The sequence below is a fragment of the Podarcis muralis genome, chromosome 1, assembly GCF_964188315.1.
Source record: "Podarcis muralis chromosome 1, rPodMur119.hap1.1, whole genome shotgun sequence".
NCBI classification, from domain to species: domain Eukaryota; kingdom Metazoa; phylum Chordata; class Lepidosauria; order Squamata; family Lacertidae; genus Podarcis; species Podarcis muralis.
In genome coordinates, this window is record NC_135655.1 from 48,094,633 (window position 1) to 48,120,726 (window position 26,094).

At 41.7% G+C, this 26,094-nt stretch overlaps 1 protein-coding gene across 5 annotated transcripts in view; it reads right to left on the reverse strand.

Annotated features, from left to right (window-relative positions):
• Window positions 1-26,094, reverse strand: part of RAD51B (RAD51 paralog B) — a 296,131-nt gene that overhangs the window by 135,347 nt on the left and 134,690 nt on the right. For all 5 annotated transcript variants that reach the window (XM_028725431.2, XM_028725434.2, XM_028725428.2 and 2 more), the window contains one exon: window positions 3,866-3,975. In XM_028725431.2, coding sequence (XP_028581264.2) covers window positions 3,866-3,975 — 110 coding nt within the window. The remainder of the gene's footprint in view (window positions 1-3,865; window positions 3,976-26,094) is intronic.

A 26,094-nucleotide genomic window follows, 5' to 3' on the forward strand; every position in this document is an offset into this window, starting at 1 on the left:
TTATCTACTTGCACTTTTTGGCGTGCTTTCGAACTGCTAGGTTGGCAGGAGCTGGGAACGAGCAACGGAAGCTCACCCCATCGCGGGGATTCGAACCACCGACCTTCTGATCGGCAAGCCCAAGAGGCTCAGTGGTTTAGACCACAGCACCACCCACGTCCCTTTAAAGGAACACATTGCATAGGGTTGCCATATTTAAAAAAGAGAAAATCCAGACACATAAATTGTTTAGCTTTTTTTTTTTTAGTTTAGTTTTGACCAACTAAAAAAAAATCTACACTTCTGACATGGGCTGCCATACGTCTGGATTTTCCCAGACATTTAAGTGATTTCCACCCAGACACAGTTTACAAGGGCTGAATACTGGCTATGCCCAGGAAATTCCGGACATATGTCAACCCTACATTACAGCAAACTCATCAGGTATGTCTTATCAGCTGTGGCTCCAGAACCTCTTCAAATCTCATCAAAAACATATTCTCTACCCCTCCATTATCCACACTCATATAAGGCTGAAAAGCAGTATCTAAATATTCATATATATAATAAAGTGTCATCATTAAAGAACTTGGATTTTTAAGTTGTTATTTACCCTCCCCCTGCACTTTCAAGTAAAACTGTTAATACATTACTTCTTTAAAAACATTAGAATGAGTGCTACTATCTCCCTTCTCATTCCTAGCTATTTTGATTTGTAACACTGCAACACTATCAAACACTATTATTAACACATGGCAACACTAACATTTGGGACGTTGGGGGGCTTCTTTTTTTTGAAAAATGTCAAAACATCTGTAAGCCCTTCTAGAGTAAAGAATGTGTCTCTCCTGCAGTTGAATAAATATATAAGAAGAGCTGAAGAATCATTAGGCGTAAAAACGTAATTTTTCAGTGTATAACCTTTAAGATATTCAGAGTTAGGCTTTGCTGAAAAACTACTGTAGCTTCATTTTTAGGTTTTAACATAAGCCATCCCCTGCTACCACCAGTCAAGTTGGTGTTTGTGTGACAGTCAGAATGGTGGGGTGCTATTTATATCGCACTAATCAGAGTAGGGTAAAACCAGCTGGTCTCTAACAAAGAACACGGGGGAAGTGATGTCTGGCATTAGGAGGCTAGGGAAATCTTATGCTTGGGCTTATAACACATCTCAATATTGTACTGAGAGCAGAAGACTGCTAATCAGACAGCTCCTGTAACATTTGCTGACAACTAAACATTTTGCTCTAATCTCAAAAAAATTATTTTAGAATAAATTCCAAAAGCAACAAATGAAAACAAAGGATTATTAACCTCCATGCACCCACAATTTTGTATATGTATCAGATTTGTCTTTTCCCAGCTTTTCCCCATAGAGTACATATGAACACCAAAATAGCCTTTGCTGGTCAGTTCACACATTTACCTAATCCAGCTCTCTGTTTTGCCTATGCTAACCTTCCACAGGATCTCAGGTAGTAAGCAGCCATTCTATAAAAGGAACCACTAGATGTGGAACAAAAACACATGAGGATGAAGGCTCCCCTGAATCTTCTATAAGCAAGGGTCTAAATCACAAAATAGTAAAGTATATTGTGCAAGTTTGGTAGTGAGCATTCGTCACAAAAGGGGGCATAAAAATTGACCATGCATTAACAGAGCTTGGGCAGAGTTTAAACAGAGTTGAGATTGTAAGCCATTTGAAAAACTGCATTCAGTGACAGAGAGCTCAACCACGCACATGAAAAAAGATGAAAATGAAATCAGGTGTTTGCTGAAAAGTGTGTTCTTGCACCTTGTCTCACTGATTGGAAAAAAAAACAAACACCCCTCAACAACCACCCCCAGAGTAAAATGTTTTTAAACATTTCACTTGAAAAACGTGTGATCTGTCAATTAAAATAGTGGGTGTTTGGTCTGTTTTAATTCCTGGGAGTTGTTTACTATGAGAGGAAAGAGAAAGCAGCATTTGCAGATGGAGATGATAAAACCCTATTCACAAATACCTACAGAAATATAAACATTTACTTCTTAAAATGTAAAACGGATGTTTGACATAGAAGTACACAAACAATAGGAAAGTGCTCAAATCACAGTAGTCTATGCCTACACATGCTGTAACAACCTCAAAATTTCACCTTCTAAACTAATAAGCTAAATCTTAAGGCACTAAAATAAACTCCAGAAACACTTTTGAAAACCAAAGGTGGCCCATCCAAGAGCATAGGTAATTCAATTGTTTTTCTCAAGCTGCAGAGAGTTCTACTGGCCATGGGAAAGTACTGGAGAAACAAGTTTACCCCATATACTTATGTCTTAAGATGCATGAGAATCTTGCAATAGCAACATAATACACGCAGCTATTTCTAAAAACTAGCAGACGTGTTTCCAGACATGTTTGAAGATCCTTTCCCAGATATAGATGCATGTATTACATTCCTACCCATGGCATACATGCAACTACCTCTTTAGTAAAGAAGACATCCATGTGTTGGCTCTGTGTGGGCCACACCAAGAAGCATGGCTAAGTAAGATAGAATATCTACCAATGATCAAGGCTAATGAAAAAATAGTGAGGGGTAAGAATGACCTCTATATCTCCCCACCTCAAAATGCTTGGATGGTGGCAATGAGCCATCTGGAGTCCCTGGCAGCAGATGTGCATGTGCACCAGCCCAGGGGAAAAGGAGTGACCATAGGAGAACAATGGCAGGCTGATCCCCCCCCCCCCATCATCAAAACAATTGCAGGGTGATGGGGAATTTTCTGAGACACTCAACTGACATCAGTGGCTACTAGACATGATGACCAAGCTCTGCCTCCACAGTTGGAGGGCAGCAGTGCTTCAAAATAGAAGAAGCAGAAGAAGAGTTTGGATTTGATATCCCACTTTATCACTACCCGAAGGAGTCTCAAAGTGGCTAACATTCTCCTTTCCCTTCCTCCCCCACAACAAACACTCTGTGAGGTGAGTGGGGCTGAGAGACATCAGAGAAGTGTGACTAGCCCAAGGTCACCCAGCAGCTGCATGTGGAGGAGCAGGGACGCGAACCCAGTTCACCAGATTACGAGTCCACCGCTCTTAACCACTACACCACACTGGCTCTGTATACCGTAGCTGGAAACCACAGCAGAGAAGAACGCTCTTGTGCTCACATTCTGATCCCTGGTTTCCCACAGGCAGCTGGCTGAGAACAGGGTGCTGAACTAGCCACTGACCTGATCCAGCAGGCTACTCTAATGTTCTTATGTCTTTGACATCAGTTGCCTTAACTGCCACAGTGGCAAGGCAAGGCAAAACTGCCTTGTGCCTGGCTCAGTCTGAGTACTATAGATGAGCAGATAAGAGATGTTACCAACAGTCGACCTTAGATTGCAGATTATACACTACATAGGCAGACCAGTTCTGTTCCAGCTGCAAGCTCTGCCTTCAATGAAAGACGCATCTTCAGTTAAAGGGGCCTGGCCCACTCCTTTTACTCCAAATGAGAGAGGTAGACTGTGGTTGTACTGTGGTTTCTATGTGATATCATTGGGCCAGAAGGGCACCAGCACCACAGGCTTGCCTTGTGGAATTTCATCCTCTGGCTTTGAGTCCTTGACCTCATCCCTGAAGAAGGGGAGTTCAGCGACAGGATCATAGCAGAACTAAGGTCAGAGGAAGCTTTTTTCTGAAGTCAACCCCTGTATAGATTCCCTGTAGAGAGGAGGAAGGTGAAGCAAAGAAATAAAATGTTTTTGCCACTCCTTCCTTCTTATTATAGGACTCTCAGTTGTATCTAACTAAAACACGACAACTACAACTTCTCTGAGTACCTCCTCTGAGCAGAATGTGTCTGTCCTATACATTACTGTGGGAGTAACATTGCTTCCCCTGGTGCCTCACCTGTCTTGTCTGTGAATCCAGATACTGCAAGATGAGTCTTGTATTCACACTATGACTCCAAGTATTCCCTAGTGCTGCAGTCACATAGCCAGACTCTCCATTTCTAGAGCCTAGAATAAAGACAGAAACACTGATATTACATTCTTGTAACTGAAGGAAAATGAAATGTCATACTTTAAGTCCAATGCATTTTCCAAGATAACACTAGAGTGAAAAACCAAAAAAGGAGAGAGAAGATGTATTCATGTTATATCGGACGTGCTTATTATTGACAGCTGCTTATACAAGAATTAAAAACAACAACTGGCAATCATTTACCATGTCTTGCAGGGAGTTAAGACAGCTGCATGTACTTTCCATGTCATATCAGACAGACCAGTGCATGCATCCCGTAAAAGAGGAATGACCTGGGCATCAAGGAAAAGAGAGGCTGGGAAAGGCCAGATTCAAACAAAGACATGCTGGAAAGGGGTGTACAAGACGCCATCCAACAGTTTTAGGGACTCCATTCTGGATTTGTGTACTGTTTACGCCTTAGTATATTACTAGCAAATGATAAGACCAAGAATTTAACATGGCCAAACAATATGATCAATGCATCTTCTAGTTAATCATATCTGTTATAACTTCTATTTCATTTTTTTCTGATTTTCCAATTATTTTTATTTTAAAACATGACCAGAAAAGATGAAGCATGCTAGTATTTTCTGAGCTGCACCTCCAAAAAATGTTGACTGCTCTACTGTATACAGTGGTACCTTGGGTTATGAACTTAATTCGTTCCAGAGGTCCGTTCTTAACCCGAAACTGTTCCTAAACTGAGGCGCACTTTCGCTAATGGAGCCTCCCGCTGCTGCCGTGCCGCTGGCACGCAATTTCCATTCTCATCCTGGGGCAAAGTTCTCAACCTGAGGTACTACTTCTGGGTTAGCGGAGTTTGTAACCCGAAGTGTTTGTAACCTGATGCATTTGTAAACCAAGGCACCACTGTATATGACAAAGTCATGCATGGGTTACCTACCAGATGTACACAAAGTCTGTTGAGGTACACATTTAAAATCCATTTCCATGCTTCTTAAGTGTTTTGTCTTGGCTCTCTTTCCCAGTCACTTTGATATGTTTTTTTTCTGGTTATATCCAAAAGCATAATAATATGACATAGTTTTCCTCAAAACTTCTTTTTTCAGACTATTAGATTTTCAAATTTTGTTAATTCTCACTCCTATTTAAAGGATCCCCCACAAACAAACACACTCATATTCATTCTTTCACCTCAAACCCCTGAACTTTCAAAAAGAAAAGGCTCATAAACGTGTAAAATTAAATGAGGTTTCTCCATTATATAGGTACTGAAGACTTTCCACCATGTCACCAAATGAGAAGGGATAACTAACACAACATATATGAGACAAAGGCTGACTCATGAGAAAAATCAACTTTTCCAAAGTTCTTATTTATGCACCTCTATTAACTCTCACATCGTGAAAATTGCAATCCAGATGTGGATGTGGCCAGGAAACAGTTAAACTTAGCATGCAAGCAAAGGAAATATATCATTGCCCTCGGCATTCCTGTACACACCCAGGACTCCCACTTATGTCAACAGGTAGGCTGAGTGAGCAGTGGAGGCAGGTTCAGGGGGCACAGTGGTTAGAAAGAGTGCAGGCACATAAATTACTCTTTCCTTATTTCTGGGGGGAAACACTTGTGGTACCAGGCTGCTGCAGCACCTGCCTTGACAACTGCTGGCAGGACTATTTGTGTGACCCTCTGAGCTGCTCACATATATGCTTTAGTGCAAGACAACTATTTTGGGGTAGAGCAACCTCCCTTTTACAGGGCAACTGGGGGTGGGTGGGAAGGTTTCTATTTAAAACAGAAACACTATACCCCTTCTGCAATCTCTGCATGTTGTATAAAATAGAGGGAAGTAAATCAGGAAGCGGCAATATGTACTGTGGAGGAAACTGAGGAGGTCCCCAGGAGAGTTCAATGGCAGTTAAGAGCCAGACATTTTGCCTCTTTTAGCACCAAACACCAAGAGACAACAGATGTCTCAATGGCAGGAAATCGGAAATGGCAGGGAGAGAGATAGGAGCTTAAATATGTTGCTTAAAAATTATTCTATTATTTCAACTGTGAAATGAATTTTTAAAAGACCATGAAAGAAGATTAACAGTGCATTTTATCACACATATCCCTTGCCTTATCCCATCTTCAACTTTACTGACATTTTCTAGAGACCCAAATAAGCCCCGCCCCCTCTGTTCCCCAATCCACAAAACAACCACCATACCAATATGTTGGCCCTAATTACAACATTTAGGGCTTTTTAGTTTTAAAAAAGGGCAATTAGTGAGGGACCAGCATCTTAAAAAGCAGAGACATCACCTTGCCAACAAAGGTCCGTATAGTTAAAGCCATGGTTTTCCCAGTAGTGATGTATGGAAGTGAGAGCTGGACCATAAAGAAGGCTGATCGCCGAAGAATTGATGCTTTTGAATTATGGTGCTGGAGGAGACTCTTGAGAGTCCCATGGACTGCAAGAAGATCAAACACATCCATTCTGAAGGAAATCAGCCCTGAGTGCTCACTGGAAGGACAGATCATGAAGCTGAGGCTCCAATACTTTGGCCACCTCATGAGAAGAGAAGACTCCCTGGAAAAGACCCTGATGTTGGGAAAGATGGAGGGCACAAGGAGAAGGGGACGACAGAGAACAAGATGGTTGGACAGTGTTCTCGAAGCTACAAACATGAGTCTGACCAAACTGCGGGAGACAGTGGAAGACAGAAGTGCCTGGCGTGCTCTGGTCCATGGGGTCACGAAGAGTCGGACACGACTAAACGACTAAACAACAACAACAGTGAGGGACATGGTAGAGGTATATAAATTATGCATGATTTAGAAAAAAGGGGGTAGATATTAGTTTTTCTGTCTCTCTCATAATACCAGAACCAGGGTGACTGCTGTAAGATTCAGGACAAAAGGTTAGTAACTCTTCACACAGTTAAACTATCACTGCCATAAAATGAAGTAATGACAGTATGTGTCTGAATACCAGTTGTTGGAAATCATTAACAGAAGACGATTGAGTCCTGCTTTGGGGCTTTCTACGGGCATTTGGTTAGCCATTGTGAGAACAAAATCCTGTAGTCTTTGCAGTGGGGCTCTTCATTTGACCCTCTTAAAACAAAACAAAACTGGTGGGCACCACCTTAGATGAAGCACTGCCCCTTCTCTGACACAGGAGGCAACACCGCATTTAAGTTAGTGCTTGGAACAAGATACATTATTATTTTTCAAGGAGGTGTGCTTTTTTCCTTCAGAATTATTGGTTTCCCTCATGTGAAAGTTCATGGAAATTAAATCAATAAATGTATCGATAGATTTAAACTGAAGTTAAAAAAACAAACAAACCAGAGGGACAATGCTAATCAAATCAATTAAAGGAGTTTTAAAGAGAGCTAAACAAAGCATGTCTCCACGCATGTGGTGCCCTTCACATGTTTTCTGCCTCACACTCTCCCTTCTCTCCATTCCGCAGTATTGTTTCAGATTAGGAGGTATGCTTGACAGTTTTGATGTCCAAAGGGATGATCTCATTCCCTGGACTAGCCGGCCAAGGTGCATTCCGTACCCAGGACATGGTGCATGCTTCATTGCTGATCCATGAGGAACTAATAAACAAAGGTTTGGGGGGTATGCAGAAATCTATTCAAACATGTATGCCAGCACTACATATAAATAAAAAAAAATGACATATAACTAATCACTCTGCAATGCATTGGCTTGTGAAAAATAAAACACAGTGGGGGGTAGTGGATAATAATACAAAGATGCACATACTGTTCAAATAAACTGAATTAGGAGAGAAATTCTTTCTCTACATCACCTGCTCACCAGACAATCCACAATGCTCTGTGGATGCATTGAAGGGCAGAATCTTGTTCATCTTATAGATAGGAAGGAACATAGGAAGCTGCCTTATGCTGAGCCATTGGTCCATCTAGCTCAGCACTTTTTTCATGGGTTGGCAATGATTCTCCCGTTTCATACAGCCCTACTTAGAGATGCTAGGGATTGAGCTTGGTCCCTTCTGCATACAAAGTAGATGCTCTACTATTGAGTCATGGGCCCTCCCCAACATATGACTTTTCCCCATACCGAAACAGCTTGATAAGCCCTGGAAAAGCATGACTCATTCTTTTTTAAAAAAAATAAATAATTTTTATTAAATGATTTTATGTTACAAAAAACAATGCAGCCATACTACCACTAAATATAATTAAGAAATAAAAATTACATACATCGATATTTAGTTTGTTATTTGTTATTCATCGTCTTAAAGGTAAAGGTAAAGGTACCCCTGCCCGTACGGGCCAGTCTTGACAGACTCTGGGGTTGTGTGCCCATCTCACTTAAGAGGCCAGGGGCCAGCGCTGTCCGGAGACACTTCCGGGTCACGTGGCCAGCGTGACAAAGCTGCATCTGGCGAGCCAGCGCAGCACACGGAAACGCCGTTTACCTTCCCGCCGGTAAGCGGTCCCTATTTATCTACTTGCACCCGGGGGTGCTTTTGAACTGCTAGGTTGGCAGGCACTGGGACCGAACGACGGGAGCGCACCCCGCCGCGGGGATTCGAACCGCGACCTTTCGATTGGCAAGCCCTAGGCGCTGAGGCTTTTACCCACAGCGCCACCCGCGTCCCTTATTTATCGTCTTATTTCCTCCCAAACATTGCATGCAACACACATATGTGCAGACACCCACACCCACACCCGCACACAAAATGATAATAATGAAAGTAAATATTTTCCCCCTTTTATCTCCCAAAATATTTTCTTCAACTTTGACTTCCTGTCAAGTCCCTTTGCATATATTTTATCTTACATTTGAATGTACACAAAACAATAAACCTTTCTATATAATTTTTCTAATACATTCTGAAAACATAATAAATCCTTAATTGTTATCCACCTCCTTTTAGTTCCTTTATCACTCTAATGCTAGCACGGAGTCAAAATTATTATTATTTTTTTGAACATATCTTCTATAACCATCCCATTTTTCCGCAAATTTTTGCTTTGACTCATTCAAGGATCTTCATAATTTCTGGTGATTAGGAGGATAGTAGTATAAATGTGCTGAAGACCAACAGCTATTCCTCTCCTTTCCACCTGAATCAGATGAGATAGTAGATATGCTGATAGATATGAGGTAGTAGATAAGCAGTGATGCACTTATGAGGGGCAAATAAACTATGAGTGAATCCCAGTAAGATGAAGGTACAGGCTTTTTGGGTGCAGGGATTAGGAGGACAGCCTATTTTGGATGGGGTAGCACTTCCCCAAATGAAGCAGGTATGTAGGCTGACAGAACTATCTGATCCACAATTGTAACTGGAGGTCCAGATGTCTTCAGTGGCAAGGAATGTCTGTTTCCAGCTCCACTCAGTTTGCCTGCTTTGGCAATTCCTGGACCAGGAAAGCCTGCTATAAGTAATGCACCCAGGGATCCTCAATTATTATTTTTTTTAAAAATACAACCACGGGGTGATGGCGAATGTAACTTGAGTAACTTAAGTCCATGAGCTTCAGTGGGTCTACACTGAGTATGAATTTGTTGGATACCCCCATATTTTTGGTTGCTCTTGAAAATGTTTTAACTTTTGCTCCCTTTCTCCATTTAGATCACAAGCCTAAAGAAATATGTGAATATTTGCTAGAAAAATGACTTTTTCATCGATTCCCATCCCCACCCCCCACCCCCCGGTATAACCAGTGAGACTTAATGAGGCTTTTCTAAACAACAAAAGATCTAAGCCAAGCTCCACCCTGAAAATAATATGAGCTCTAGATTTAGTATTAAGAATAGTAATGTGAATTCTCCACCGGGTCAATCACATTATGTTTGTTTTTAATTTCAGGATCCTTGGAAGTGGCATGCAGGTTTACTGTCATCACAACATGTTTTGCATTAGGGAATCTCAACTCCTGGCGTCAGTGGGTTCATGTGGATTCCATTTTGTTTTGAAACTCTTCAGTGAGAGGCCTCAAGCCAGTACTTAGGCTCTTGTCTACTAAAGAACCAAAAAGAAAAAGAAAAGAAATTATCCAGCTGTTCTGAATCCTAGCCAGATGATCTACTAGATGCACCAACCCTGAGTAAAATGATCAGGTTTCACAGACTCTGTGGAGGTGGGAAGACAGCTGGTTGTTTTATAGTGGCAGAGAGAGGCTAAGATTAGGAGTTGCAGAAAACCACAACCTAAAAGAATTGATGAGATTCTCTATTTTCATTTGAAAGGAAAAAACTTCTGTGGTTAACAATAACAAACATTTTAACTTCCAATATTCTAACTGTCTTCTCTTTCTGTTTTTTATAGTTACTCTGTTGTGTTGCTTTTGCAGCAATGATGGTGCAGTATAAGAATGTATTAAGAGGATCACCAAGACCTCCTTATGCTCTTCTTCAAATTCAGTATTTCACTCAGCTTTTCTGTTTGACAGGCTGAAAAATTCTCTCATCTGAACATAACTTGCAAACGTGTGTCTATAAAACTCCAGTTTTCTCTATCGTTCTGTTCTTCCTTTGCCTTGATAAGATCCTGCAACCAATCCTGTTTCCAAATATCTTCCCCTCTTCATCCTTATTTCTTGAATTATAAAACAGTTCCCACTGCAAAATCATATTTACTTATTCATCATTTAGAAGAGTTTGGAAGAAGAAGAGTTTGGATTTGATATCCCGCCTTTCACTCCCTTTAAGGAGTCTCAAAGCGGCTAACATTCTCCTTTCCCTTCCTCCCCCACAACAAACACTCTGTGAGGTGAGTGGGGCTGAGAGACTTCAAAGAAGCGTGACTGGTCACCCAGCAGCTGCAAGTGGAGGAGCGGAGACGCGAACCCGGTTCCCCAGATTAGGAGACTACCGCTCTTAACCACTACACCACACTGGGTCTCAGAAGAAGAAAAGGAAGAATTTTCTTTCTTGTCTGTACATAAGAAGGAACTTAGGACATGGAAGTCCCAAATAGCATTTCTGAAGATTAGCATAGAAGCAAAGAATTGCAGAGTTGGAAGGGACCCTGAGGATCTAGTCTATGCAATGCATCTAGTCTATGCAATGCAGGAATATGCAGCTGTCCCATACTGGGATCAATCCTGCAACCTTGGTGTTGTCAGCACCATACTCTAACCGACTGAGCTCAGCAGAATTGCAGTGTGGACTGTTTCTGTTCAGGGTTTTAGCCTACCAGCCCTTTCTTCTTTCATGATACTTAATCCTGTTCCTCTCTCCCCCAAATCCAACAGTCAGCCAGTACTCATTGGCAACCCAAAATACTCAGTCCCAACTGAGCCGTTTTGGGCTCCCCTCACGCTGCTTTGTACTTCTGCAAACCTTTCAATTCCTCCAGGCCTGCTCATAGCATTCTCTCAGGTGTGTGGATGGTGTCATTTTAGTTGCATAAAGCGCAACACTCGGAGAACTGAGTTTTCTGAAAATTTATTATGAGTGTTACTATGAGCTATTACATAAAATTCTTCCCTTAGGAGAGAATACAATGGTATTAAGCATATTGGATGTGGTGATTGTGAGGGAGTGGAATGCTTGAATTACATATGCTTATGTCCCTTAAAGCTTGAGGAAGAAACAAGAGAGATTTGAAACTGTCAGTGCAAATTCAAACGCCTCTGCACACTAGGCTCAAAACCTCAGGGTAAAGCATTTCATTTTCCCACGCCAGTCTCTCTCAGCTGTTATGTTATGTCATTCTTTGCTGCTGTTCACCCATCATCTGGATTTGCCATTTTTACAAATTCCACAAGCTAAAACCTAGAAAGTTGCCTAACACGCATAAGCCTCACAGTAAAAATATTTAAATGGAAAAAAAGCAGTAGTTTCAGGGATGGATCTTACACTCCCACCCCACCCCACATACTGATCCATATTATTGTTTATAAAGTGCTTAAACTTAGGTATATTCAGCAAAGGTAAAGTTATGAACAGTGCAGGAAGATTTTTCCATCTGCATATATTGAGTTCTATTAGAAAAGTTGTTGCACCAGCATCTGTAGGGAACACATTTCTTTATTTATAGGTAATGATTGCATTCATCTTCTGGGGAGATACATGTTGAATCAAACTATGAGAAGGATCTCATTGCAGACTGAACTGAGTTCATCAAACATTGCTCATGTCAATTCCACATGGATTTCAACTTGTGGTAAAAGGGAAATATCTCAGTGTGATTAAAAAACTAAACCCTGACCAGCAGATTCATCCTTGAAAGTAATCTTGAACTGTGTCCTAAGTGGAATTAGGCTTCATGATTCCTCTCTGCTGAGATGAAAATGATTTGCAGGAAATACTAGTTAGAGAGGCCACAATTCCAGTGGGGCCTACAACAACTAGTCCAGCCCATTTCTCAGAAAACCATGAAAACCATGAAATCTCATTAGTTAGTATCATGCACAGATATTCCATATCCCCCATGCAGCCAAGACCTGTGAGGTCTGGGTGTTTTCCAGTAAGGTAATTGGGCCTAAGTGTCTCACTGAGGAGCAAAATGAAATTGCCAGCTGGAGTCAACTCCAGAAAGGCAGTCAAGGCACATATAGGATAGGTGAGAATGAGGAACCGGTGAAAGGCTTGATGCAACAAGGAGACTGTGAGCTCCAGACAGGAGGTATTTTCTGCATCAAGCCTGATTACAAAAGGAGAGGCTTACACAGAAGTTTGTATAGGGACAGAATGGGCAGTGGCCATTCATGGAAGGGCTAAGAGCTGGTGTAGCCGAAAGAGAACTATGGTCCTCAACAGAGATGAATGGCACGAGGAGCAAGGATCCAGGTTAGCTTCTGGCAGATAAAGCTGGTACTTTCAACTTATGTTCACTTCTAAATTTGATAGGGGAACCCTGACAAGACATTCTTTAGACGTAAATTAATATCCCCATGTGTACATTTCTGTTGTAATTACCACAATAATTCTACTGCAAGCATTAGACAATAGAATTGTTGGGACTTCTCTTGGTTTGTCTTCACTGCTATTGCTGCTTACTGAGAAGAATGAACCAACATATCTTTCCAACTGATTTAGATTTTTTCATCTGGTTGACACATCTGCCAATAGCTACATTTTACAAGAATTTTCAAAAATATAGGCTTGAGGCACAAAAGAATTTGGACACCTGAATTTTGCATGTCTGCCAACAGTACTTTGGTTAATTACAGGCACAACTTGAAAGCAATTATTTCATCTTGAATTTTAATCTAAATGCTAGTCCAAGTTGTTCTTTGTGCAAGTCACAATGTTCAGAACTATTTCCTCCCTGTGCTTGAACCATGGGACTATTTAAAATCCAACCTTTTCAGCTGCAATATCACTTTCCCCTACTCAAAAGTAAAGGCCTGGAGTTCCAACTAGAATCATAGCGTAGGAAAGAACGAAACCAAAAATGTAAGCCTAGTTATGAGTGTTAACACTGACCAGGGGAGTTGGGAAGGGCAACAATCCTACTCACACCTGCAATCTGACTTGTCTGTCTAGCTAAATGGACATTATTTAAAAATAATAATAATTTAAATAAACAGATCTGAGACAATAGTAACATCATTGCCGGAGCCAAATAATCAAATGCCACACACTAATACCACATTCACTCACACAACAGAAGCATTGTTTCTACCTTTACAAACAGATACCAGAAATATGCCATGAAAAGAAAACATGGTCATAATGTCCTCCAAACTGAACAGGTCTGATTTACAGACAATATGGGAAACAGCCCGTGCAACTTTTAAAGCAGTAAACATCTTGCTCTTAATGTTAAAGGATCTCAAAGAAGCAGGTTACAACTACAGTGGTACCTCGGGTTACATATGCTTCAGGTTAAAGACTCTGCTAACCCAGAAATAGTACCTCGGGTTAAGAACTTTACTTCAGGATGAGAACAGAAATTGTGCTCCGCCAGCACGGCGGTAGCAGGAGGCCCCATTAGGTAAAGTGGTGCTTCAGGTTAAGAACAGTTTCAGGTTAAGAACGGACCTCTGGAACGAATTAAGTACTTAACCAGAGGTACCACTGTACTCTCAAACTTCCAATGCTCTTCTATTAGTGTGACTGCCAATTCCCAAAAAGACAGGCAGAAAGTAAAATAAAATGAACCAAGTCATTCAGGGCTGATTTGTGTGTAACAAGTACAGTGCAGCGACTGCTCTTTGGTGGCTTCTTTCAACATTACTTTGGCAACATAGGAATAAAATAATAATGTGAGATGGCAGAATTACATATGCCATAATCAGAGGCCAGATTGTGAGAGCGAGGCATAGGAAAACAGCAACAAGGTCACAAAAACCATATTGCTTCCATAACATCAAGAACCAGCGTTGAACCAAGGTTTTGTAGAAGATATTTTTCTGAGAAGCTTTCTAAGCTTTTTCTTTTTCTGCTCTCCCTAGAAAAAAAGGCCACTTTGCAGAATTTTCTCTAAATATTTTCTACCATTTTTTGTGGCAGCAGGTATACCTTCTTTCCCTGTCAAGCCCCAGAATGATGCTAGGTCCAGGAATGTGCAAAGGATGCAAAATGGTGGGAAGACTGCCAACAAGTTATTGCTGCTGGTACCACTTGAAGCGTGGGTTGGGGGCTGGATAGAGTGATAGATGATAGATAGATAGATAGATAGATAGATAGATAGATAGGGCTATGCCACTGCTAATCGTGAGCTCCATTCTCAATAAACTATTGGAGTATTTCTCCTCTAGTCCTAGACAAGGACTATTCCCAACTAGAAATCTGTACTGTGCCTAAAAATAAGGCCCTGAAGAGGCTTGGGACCGTTTTCACAATTTTACCACAGCTGCCATCACCACCATCAATAAGGACTTGTGTGTGTTGTCTCATATTGGGTAGTATCCAACAAAGTTGTTCGTTAGGGCAAGGACTTATGGCTATGCAAAGGAAAGTCCCCATCTCTTCTCCAGCCCCTAAATCTGTTCTAGGGGTTCCCCCAATCCTCTAGAACAGATTTGGGGAGGAGAGATTGGGGACGTTGCATTGCACAAATGTAAATTTTTGCACTAATGGAACTACTTCACCAGATACTGCTCATTGTTAGGAAATTTATGTTGAGCACAATGACTGCCAAATCCCAGGAGAGCAAATCATCTCCAGCTATATGACAACTTCACTTCATGGCCAGGCATAATCGACTTCGAAATTTCCATATAGTCAAAGCTGATTTTCAGTTGCCCAACAAGACTCTTAACAAGCCTATAAAAAAGCAGTGTTTTCGCAGCTTCAAAACAAGAAATTTAGAATGTCAGCTTTGTTAATAGTGTATGTATACATTATGGTCTATAGGGGCTGGTGCCATACCTCCCATAACAACAACAAACACAGCTCACATCTGTAACATAATAAGAACCATCACTGCTTTAAGTAAAGTAATTCCTACACAGCCACATGAAGAAAAAAAAAGATACTGAATGTTTGGGCTGTACGGTTTTTGTCTCTCCTGTGAAATATTGATCCCCCTGTCACTTTTAATGTCATTTTTAGCTAGTTAAAAGTATAGTTAAGGATGTTAGAGTCCAAACTATTTCACAGAAACTTTTTTTTTTTTTTTGTAATAGAGATGGGGAGAGGGAGGGAGGGAGAGAGGGAGGGAAGTTTCAAATAGCAACATTGTCCAAAAGGGTGAAAGGGAACAGATGGCCGTGGAGAATGCAGACTCAAAGCTCTGAAGAAAAGGCCTATATTGACAGATCTTGCTGTTTCCTATTCAAGCATGAACGCTCTGGCATGGAGAGTTAAGACGATACAAGGAGCGACCTCTGTTCCCAGCAACCCGCTACGGGCAACTGGCCTCTGAAGCTTTCTGAGAAAAACAAGGAGACACAGACAGACAAACAGATATGGCAACAAGCCCAGCTCTCAGCTATCAGGGAAAAAAATAGAAAGGCCAGAAGCAGCTGCCTTTTCCTGGCTCCAGAGCAGAGCATTAGAAAGAGCATTTCCAGCCTTTCACATCTTCCTTTTCAGAGCCAGCTTCTTCCAGGGGTCAACCTCAAGCTGCTGGTCTTTGCCCCGAGCCGAGGTGAAAAAAAGGACAGATCAGAACTTGTCTTGCTCATTGAAAACTGCTCTCTTTAATCATAAGAACTCCCTCCAGCAAACACAAAAATTTCAGACATAACCCCCTAATGATAACGCTTGAGGTTTTGTGTGTAACAAGCCCTGGGGATTTAAATTTAAAGAATTTAAAGCTGCAGTTCCCACACTCAGGTTTAACTGAGCCCATTCTCTAGTATGCACCACACAGAGCTGGGCCCCCCTCCCTCAAGCACAACGCTGGGAGAGTCCTGGGAATCCCATCACTAGCAAGTGTCGTGTGTGTGTGTGTGTGTGTGTGTGTGTGTGTGTGTGTCACCCTATCACCATAATAGAATCACTGTTGTTTTCCTGCAATGATGTTGAGTACATTTAAAGCAAACATCCAAACTCAAACTTTAGAGTGCAAAGATTTTTTTTTAAATGAACGCACACCCATACCTCAAAACTGTCAGTGGCTTGGAGCATCGCAGGGAATTGAAAGTGCCTGCACTGTGTTTTTAAAAAGAAGCACTGGTTCATTGTATCTTATCCTTTCCCTATTGTATTCTCTCTGCTGAGAGCACAGGAAGTATCTGTGTGGATTTGGCCTGAGTTTCTTGCTACTTTGCCAATTTTTAAAGACTTTCCTTTTTCACAGTACACTTTCATCCAGGAATGTCCAACCTGCTCAACACTGAAGCAAGCATCTGAAATATCCACCATCAGATATATTACAATAAACCACATGGGCTAGAAATGTAATTTTAAAAAATGAAATGTGAGATTCCCCACCTGCAAGTCTCAACTTTCTCAGCCTCCTCAAATCCAACAGACAGGAAAAATGGAAGACTGTTTACCATGAACTTCCATTTCTCCCGGTGCTTCACAGAGGGCAGTTCTGACCACTGGGATATAGCAGAGCAGTAATAAAAAAATATAGGGTGGACTTCTGCAGAGGCCTGTCAGAATGTGACCACCTTCTGTAGCACCCTATGCCCAAAGGCCACATCTGCAGAAGAGAAGGTGTCAATTCTATTATGTTTAGCAAATGCATGGAGAGATGCCCAGGTAGGCCCCTCTGCAACTCTCAGAAATGGAGAAACTACCAATGTAAGCTAATGAGGTGGTTGCTCCCCAGAGCAAGTGTGCAGTTTGCCCCTCCGGTGCTGCCTTCACCAAAGGCTGAGAAACCTCAACCCAGGGCCTCTTACAACCACTTGAATATGGATGATAAGGTGATCTTGGCCCCCATGGACCTCCCACAAAATGCCACGAATAGTGCTTCTAACTTCCTGAACCCTGCCAGATAGGAATGAAAAGCCCTACAAACATCTAGTGTGTGTCATGCCATCTCCCCCAAATTAGAAGGCTTTGGACTAAAAGAGAGAAGGATAAAAACAGAAATAACCTTTGGAATAAATGCTGGGTCTGGCTTACAAAGCACCTTGTCCCCGTGAAAAATACAAAGCTAAGAATCCTGAGACAACGCTGCTTACCTAAGGTGATTCCCCCAAAAACATTTCGTTTGAGCTCACATGAAGCCACAGAAATTTGAGCTCACATGAAGCCATAAGTTCAAAGGGTGGACCCATAAAGGCAGTCAACACATAGTTAAGGTTCCAAACAGGAAACCAGTGGGCCATCAGAGGATTCCACTGACACACCCCTCTAAGGAACCATTTGAATGTGAGGGGAGAAATCCAAGGCAGGCAGTCAGATCACACTGAGCTCCAACCAGGTTACACTGAACTGGGAGTCCTGCTGATTCCACATACCCAAATCATCACAGTCCTCAGGTGGGGGCCCTAGCCATACAGACAGACATCTGTTGCAATAACTTCTCTGTGAAGCTCCTCAAGGCTCCCCCCGCCCCCGGGCACCTGTGCTGGACCACCCATCAACAAAGCTCTTTGCAAGATGATGTGGTATGGCAATCTGGAGATGTCTGGATTCCATAATCTGAGTAGTAGATTATGTGTGTAGTAAGGTGTGTAGATGTGCCTGTGAAATGAGATCTTGGCAGGACACCATCATGCCCAGAAGCTGCACCAGAACCATCAGATCTATGGTTAGTGACACGAGAACTTGATATATGGGGAGGGTCCACTTCTCCCCGAGCTCCTCCAAGTGGTGCATACTGAATGTCCAACTAAACTTCGGATTGGGTGACATGCTGAGTGGGTTCTAAGGAACTCTTCTCCCAATTTATGATGAAGCCATGGATTTGCAGGCATTCCAGTCTAGTATTCTGGTCCCATCTGCATTTCTCCCTCAAGGTGAACCAAAACAAAAGAACATTCAGGTATGTCTGCACCCTCATGCCCAAGGTCCTCAGATATGTCACAATGGCCACCAAGACCTTCACAAATACTCTGGGGACTGTGGAGAGGCCCATAGGGAGGGCCCAGTGTTGAAAATGGCGAGCTATGCAGCTGAAGTGAAGGAACTTCTGGGATGAGGAACTGTAGTTAGGCCTCCAACAGATCAATTAATGCCATCCAGTCATCCCTGTCCAGAACCTGCGCAATGGAACTCAAGAGTCAGAGACTTCAATTTGAAGCACTTGTGGCTGATATGTTTGCTCAGCCACTCAAATCCAGATTAGTGTGGGTGTGAATCCGGGAGATCAACTTGATCTCAAGAAGGTGATGGATTGCTATCCCATAGGCCAAGTGTTTTTCTGCCCAGGAGGACTGAGGCGTTGGGGCAAAGTACTCACTTGGAAGACTAACAACCTCCAGAGCGTAGCCTAGAGTGAATGTCTTGAGGAGCCATCTGTCTGTTATCATTGAACTCAAGATGTGAAAATGTAAGAAGCTGGTTTCCTATGACCCCCCCAAGGAGGAACTTCCCTGGTGTCAGGAGGAGGGGTCTTTTGGGGCCAATTCTGGAATCTGGACTATGAAGAAATGGCTACAGTGGATGAGAATGGTAGCCTGGAAGACCTTGACCCTGAGGACTTAAGCTGGTTGTGCCATTATGGCTTGAAAACCAGCTGCATTCCAAAGCTTTTAAGATGGCTTTTGGCTCAGAAAGGACTAACCCTGCTTGAACTTGCAGTCCTCCTCCTTAGCTGTTAGTAGAGCCTTCTGCTTGTCTAAAATTTCCATCAGACAGGACTCCAACTCTCCCTGAACAACTTTGCTCCACAAAAAGGTATACTCCAAAGGCACATGTGAGAACCAGAGTCTGCATCCAAGCTATGGCCTCCAGAAGCTGCTGTGTCTTCTTATGTGTGCACTAGGTAGCTTACCCCTAATATCTAAAGAACTACAAAACAGCACTTCATGGTTATATGTTATTAAAATGGTCCATGCCATAAATTTCTACATTAACTGCAAAAGGGGCAAAGACTAGTTTATTATTAACTAGATGATGATGATGATGATACATATTTAAAGATATTTTTTTCCTCGCTATCACAATTTCCATAGGAAAAAAAGTTAGCCCAATCTTACAGTATAACCCTTATTTCAAAGGGGGGGGGGGGGGAGAGAGAGAGAGAATGCATGAATGAATGTGTTAATACCGATGCAAAAAGCAGTGCTTGCAAATTGGGTCTGTCTTCCAAATCCCAGGACAGGTGGCCCCCAAAGTATATTCCCACACATTCCATATACCACATCTGCTGTCTAAATGCATTTTTAGGCCCCTGTAAGAACAGTCAGAGGTTTAAAATGTGGGATGTATAAATGTTAACTGATCTCTTACAACATCTATCTGCACACAAGTATCCTTGTCACTTCAAAATAAGATTTATGTCATAAAAACATTTAGCCATTTATATTTTAGCATTCATTTTATTATGTTAAAAGCAAACATATAAAAGGAAAGTGCTAAATGATGACCATTAAGACCAATTCATTGAGAGATGGGCCTTGTTTATTCATTTTTGGAATGAAGAAATAACAGATGACATTTTCCCTCAAGTTTTCCTGCTGCTGTTGTTCTTAACAGAGCACTATCAAATATTTAAGCTTTTCTTTTTTCTTTTTCTCCTTTCAAGCAATTGTTATTCATGCTTTCTTTCCTTTCTACTCTATTAAATGTAAAGAGACAAAAATAAAATAAATAAAATCAAGCAAAACTATTCGCTATGATCCTTCTTTCTGGAAAATCAGACATTTATGTGTTTTTCACACCATTTTACTCACTGCTTTACATTTTGAACAAGCTGCTTATATATATTTACAGGGGGGGTTCTTCCCCCTGCTCAATCCACTCCCCACATTAACCCCCTAGACTTTCCCTTTCCTACCCAATGCAACTACTAACCCCCTTTTCACCTCCCCATTCCTATTTCTGAAGTCACTTCGACTCTGCACCCCCACTTTGCACTCCTGTTGTCAACTAAACCCCCATATCCATGCCTCCCCCAGTGCAATCTCCCTCTGCACACAGACCACCCCGATGCTAACCTCCTGCATTTTCCACTTCCCAGAGTGCAACTCATAAGCACTCTATTCACCTTCTACCCAGGTATGAAGCAGCCATCCACTTCTATCCTGCAGCCCCATTTCCTTGCTTCTTCCTCTGCAGTCCCCTTTGCACACACACCCCATGGTGACATATGCTACTGTTTCTTGAAAAGGAACAGAATCTGATGAGCAAGCCTGTCAGAGAAGAAGCTTCTAAATGTGTTCAGCCCAACGCACTTAAAGCTCTCTCTTCAGAACCCCCCTCTCAGTGGGATTGTTGAAGTGGGCACACCCAGTGCATATGGGAATGTTGGGAGTGGAGAGTGTATGTGTGCTCCCAGTCAGTCCCTTGCACACGTTTTTGCTCTTACCTGTTCAAGCCAAATGCCTGGCAAACAGCAATGGGGGAGAAATTTGGTTTTGTTCACATTTTAATGTTAACCCAGTCAGATGGGCAGTGCATTACAGTGGTACCTCGGGTTAAGTACTTAATTCGTTCCGGAGATCCGTTCTTAACCTGAAACTGTTCTTAACCTGAAGCACCACTTTAGCTAATGGGGCCTCCTGCTGCTGCTGCACCGCAGGATGTTCTCATCCTGAAGCAAAGTTCTTAACCCAAGATAGTATTTCTGGGTTAGCGGAGTCTGTAACCTGAAGCATATGTAACCTGAAGCATATGTAACCTGAGGAACCAATGTATTTATACCCCACCCATCTTGGCTGGGTTTCCCCAGCTACTCTAACATACCTAATTCAGACTTTCCCAAACAATATGTGATTCAAAGCACAGTTATCCTTTGAAATTTGCACTGTTCCTAATTTTGTGGTACAGTTCTCCAACACAAAATGTGTACAGAGATGCATTATATTTGGGGATATTGCTTGCAACAATTGGCATAGGAGAAATGTGCACCATAATGCTGATGAATTTTTCTGGGGGCTCAGAAAAAACCCTAACCTTCCAAACTGATGTGAAACTGTGGTTAACCAAATTTAGGATTAGAAAAATTTGAAACTGAGGGAAACAAAAATGGACAGATCTGTCTGTCTCTACTGAAAAGTGCTGTGTTATGTCAGTCAGCTTGATCAAATGTGCCGCGGCATCTTTTCTTAAAACGTTTAAAAAACAGTTTCATTTTTTAAAATCTTGGGACCCTGCATTTCTATATTGAACAACTTGTGCACTGGTGTATACGAAGCTGTATTAATTGAAAATATGTTATTCAAATACAATATGTACCTTGTAAGATCTTTTGTGCTGTTCAACTGTGTTGACGCTGTCTGAAAAGTATGCAACCCAAAAACGATGCAGAATATGGGTTGATTACAGACAAATAGAAATTCAGAAACCAAACTCTTCCTTTTCATGTTTCAACCCTACCAAGTCACCAACTGAACAAATGTTTGTCACAATAAAATGTGGATCTCTTCCATTCATCCTACCCAACCAGTACACCTTTGAAGCAGAGAGTGACACCATTTAAGTCAGAACAACAACATGTGAGTGCTGCTTTAGGAAACAATCAACATTTGTTTAGAGGAAAAGTGTGCCTCAAGCTGAGAACAGAATGCTCCCAGGGTGTCTGAATTGCTGGACAGATGTTCCTGGATATCAAGGAATGGCTGTGCAGCCAATCAACTATAAACACACATTTTGTAATACTTTAAAAGTCTCTTTGGTCTTTTGTAGAATCTGTCACAGGAACCAAGTAAATATGGTAACTTGTCCTTCTTTGTTGACTTTTAAAGCACTCTCAAAAATATTTGAGACACAGGAGGGGGCAACAGTGGGGTATGTGAATATTTGTAGTCCTGTATGTCAGATATTTGGCTGTACTGAGAAATAACTGTCCTATTTATTCACAAGGCCAGATGTGGTGGAGGCAGCTCTGATGCAAACTTCCTTTGAGCACTTTACCAAGGATTTCAGCCCTGACCCATAGAGACTTTCTCTACGGGAGGTGAAAGGCAATTTACTTTCCAGGCTTAGATCAGATGCTGGCTCTGCCAAATGTGACAAATTGAATTTGATGCTTTGAAGATGCAAACTTCATGTTTCTGATCATCTAAAAAGGGAAATGTCTTACCATAAATTCTCATTCTTGATAGTGGACAGAGGGCAGTCTTAGCCTTCTAAAACACTCCATCCTAATGGAATATAGAGTTGCATTTGCTTATTCGGGGAGAGGGATCTCCCTGTCTTCCAAAACAGAGCATTCCGCAAAGCAGAATCTCCTGAAACTAATAAACAAACAACGCAATGCCAACGTGGCAACAGTACAAATGTTAACAAAATACAGTTTAAAGAAGTGAAGTGGGCATCCCTAGGCGCTCCTGCCTTATTTTCCTCACATATATTTATGGCCTGGTTCAGATGAAACACTGAACAAGGGTCTAGCATGACATAGACAACCTTTGGGTTCATTTACTTCCCATTAAAAGCCACAAGACTGGAAGTTTTTGCTTCTATTTCCTAATATCCACTGATTATCATTACCTCTGAATTTAAATCTGTACTGCTCTTAGCTATAGATTAGGAGGAAGAGCCAACTTCACAAACCTTCATTTGTTTCTCTAGTTGAGACCAGTTCCATTTTGTTGGGGTTCTGACATTAGTCAAAACGGTGAGGAGGGGGGGCGGATTATGACTTGCTCCTTGTGGCTGAGCCAAAGAGAGAGTAAAGGTTGCTTACAAGTCCAAGGGCTATTCATGCAATGCTGAAAGAGAGGCATGGGCTTCTCGCAGATATGTGGTTGGCCACTGTGATTTTGAATTAATGTTCCTTTGGTCTGATCCAGCAAGGCAAAACGAGTTTCATTTAGGTAGATTACTCTCCATATATCCTCCCAGAATAGGAATTTACAGTAAATACAGTAAAAAAACCTTTTCTTCTAAAGTGGATAGAGAGGAGTATCACCTCCCAAAGGTGTAAGTCATGTTACAACTTATGGATATCCTCAAAATGGCAGCATACTTTAAAGTACCCTTCTCCCAAACGCTACTGCCCAGATGAGTGAAGATTAATTCTGCAGCGTCTCATGAAATTCCCAGTCAAGAGTACTATTATAAGATGACACTTTAGACAGATAATTATGAATAGTATGCATGGGTGGTCTCTTCTTTTGCAGTATGATCCCAAAAGGATGAAGCAGCAACTGAATGCCTACTGATGTACAGGAACCTCGCCTAGCCCCAATTTCTGTGACAATACAGTGGTGCCTCGGGATGCGAACGGGATCCGTTCCGGAGCCCCATTCGCATCCCGAACGAAATACAAGACACAACGGCGCGTCTGTGGATCGCGATTCGTCATTTTGTGGGTCTAACGCGCTCCATTACTTCCGGGTTGCCACGGAGCGCAACTCGAACGGGCTCAACCTGAAGCACATTCAACTCGAGGTATGACTGTACTGCCCTTGAGTGATCTAGACTTAGAATATACAGTAGCTTTGGAAGTATTCCTGAAATGACCAAGGCATAAACACAGTATTTGGCAAACACGGAATTTTAAAAATATGGTGGACTAGGAAGGAAAGGCAAGCTTCCATTGGGATCCCCCCACCTCAGCTTGTTGTTGCATAAACACCATACCATGCTGATGTTTATACTGTGAATGCTAAGTAATTGCAGCATGTGAGATTACCTTTGCTGGAATTAAAGATGACTACCATAACTCACAGTCACTGATAATATGTTCTTCATTTGTTCCGGAGGAGATTTATAGCCTTTTTTTTTTTTTCTGAGTCACACAGCAATAAATTTTTGTGCCTTCTCTATACCTACATGGCTTTGAGACATAAGCTCAGCAGTGCTAACGAAATCCTTAATTAAAGCTAATCTAACAGTTTGTTTTGGAAGGCAATTAGAGTAAAAAATCCTTCACTTTAGCTTCCTTTTTCAGAACAAGAGGCATTCACTAAGTTCCGTTGTGCACAATAATCATTTCATTATCACCTCTCTGATTGTTCCTCCTGTTACACTCTCTCATTATCCAACTTTTAAACTCTGCTCACTCCAGCAATTATTATGTATGCCAGCAAAAAGGAAAAGGAAAGGGAAAGGGAAAGAGTAGATGCCCATGTGGTAAGACTTGGCCTCTATCATAGTTTCTAAATCAGGGTTATTGTTTGGCTTCAGGAACAAAGAGATCACTGCTATTGAACTGACAGTTAACTTTACTTACCCACTGTTTAAAATTGCTTGCACATCTCAATTCTAGATACAGATGCAAAATAGGTATAGGAAAAGAAACATACTTTTGTCAACTCAGAATTCTCATGGCCCTAGTATGGGATCCAACATACTTCTATACTTTTCAAGACTGTTGAAAAGTATATACTGAATGTACTGTTTTACAGGCATATTTATAAAATTGATCAACAGGGCACCAACTACACATAAGGAGCTGCAAAGAAGGAATACCAAAACATTGGCTATGTTCCATCCTTGTTATTTCAAAAGGAATACAGTGGTACCTCAGGTTAAGTACTTAATTCGTTCCGGAGGTCCGTACTTAACCTGAAACTGTTCTTAACCTGAAGCACCACTTTAGCTAATGGGGCGTCCTGCTGCTGCCGCACTGCCGGAGCCCGATTTCTGTTCACATCCTGAAGCAAAGTTCTTAACCCGAGGTAATATTTCTGGGTTAGCAGAGTCTGTAACCTGAAGCGTATGTAACCTGAAGCATATGTAACCTGAGGTACCACTGTAAAGATAATCCAAACAATGTCATCATTTTCAGGATTTTCAATGTCATTCTTCAGCTCTCTATATTGGACAAACAGGCCAAACCTTACGCCAAAGAATAAACGGACATAAATCTGACATCAAGAATCACAAGACAGAGAAACCAGTAGGAGAACACTTCAATCTCCCAGGACATTCTATACAAGATCTCAAAGTAGCTGTTTTACTACAAAGGAATTTCAGAAATAGACTGGAAAGAGAAGCTGCTGAATTGCAACTCATTACCAAACTTAAAACCATGGAGAGACCTGGTCTGAACAAAGACATTGGATTCTTATCTCATTATACATGACAAAGCCATTTTTCACCTTCTCACCCCTTGCTTTTTCCTGTAAGACCTATTGCAGTCGTTAAGAGTCGTCAACAGGCTCATCACAGCTATCTGCCAATCACCCATTCCCACCACCCTTCTGAGTAATACCCCTCCCCACCTTCTCACTATATAGAAGGATCTGGCAACTTCTGTTTCAGTGTATCTGAAGAAGTGTGCATGCACACGAAAGCTCATACCAAGAACTAACTTAGTTGGTCTTTAAGGTGCTACTGGAAGGAATTTTTTTGTTTTGATCATTTTCAGGGAAAAGGAAATTTTAAAACGTGGTATCCAGTTCAGAAAACACTGGGAAATTCACAGTTAAATTATTTCCTTTTATATCTGAATCAGACTCATTAGAATAAGCAAAGGTTGTGCTAATCAACTCAACTAACCAAATGAAAGACAGATAATGTAACATTTATTTACATATATACCTGAAGGAGCATCTCCACCCCCATTGTTCTGCCCGGACACTGAGGTCCAGCTCCAAGGGCCTTCTGGCGGTTCCCTCACTGCGAAAGGCCAAGTTACAGGGAACCAGGCAGAGGGCCTTCTCGGTGGTGGCACCTGCCCTGTGGAACACCCTCCCACCAGATGTCAAGGAAATAAACAACTACCTGACATTTAGAAGACATCTGAAGCCCTG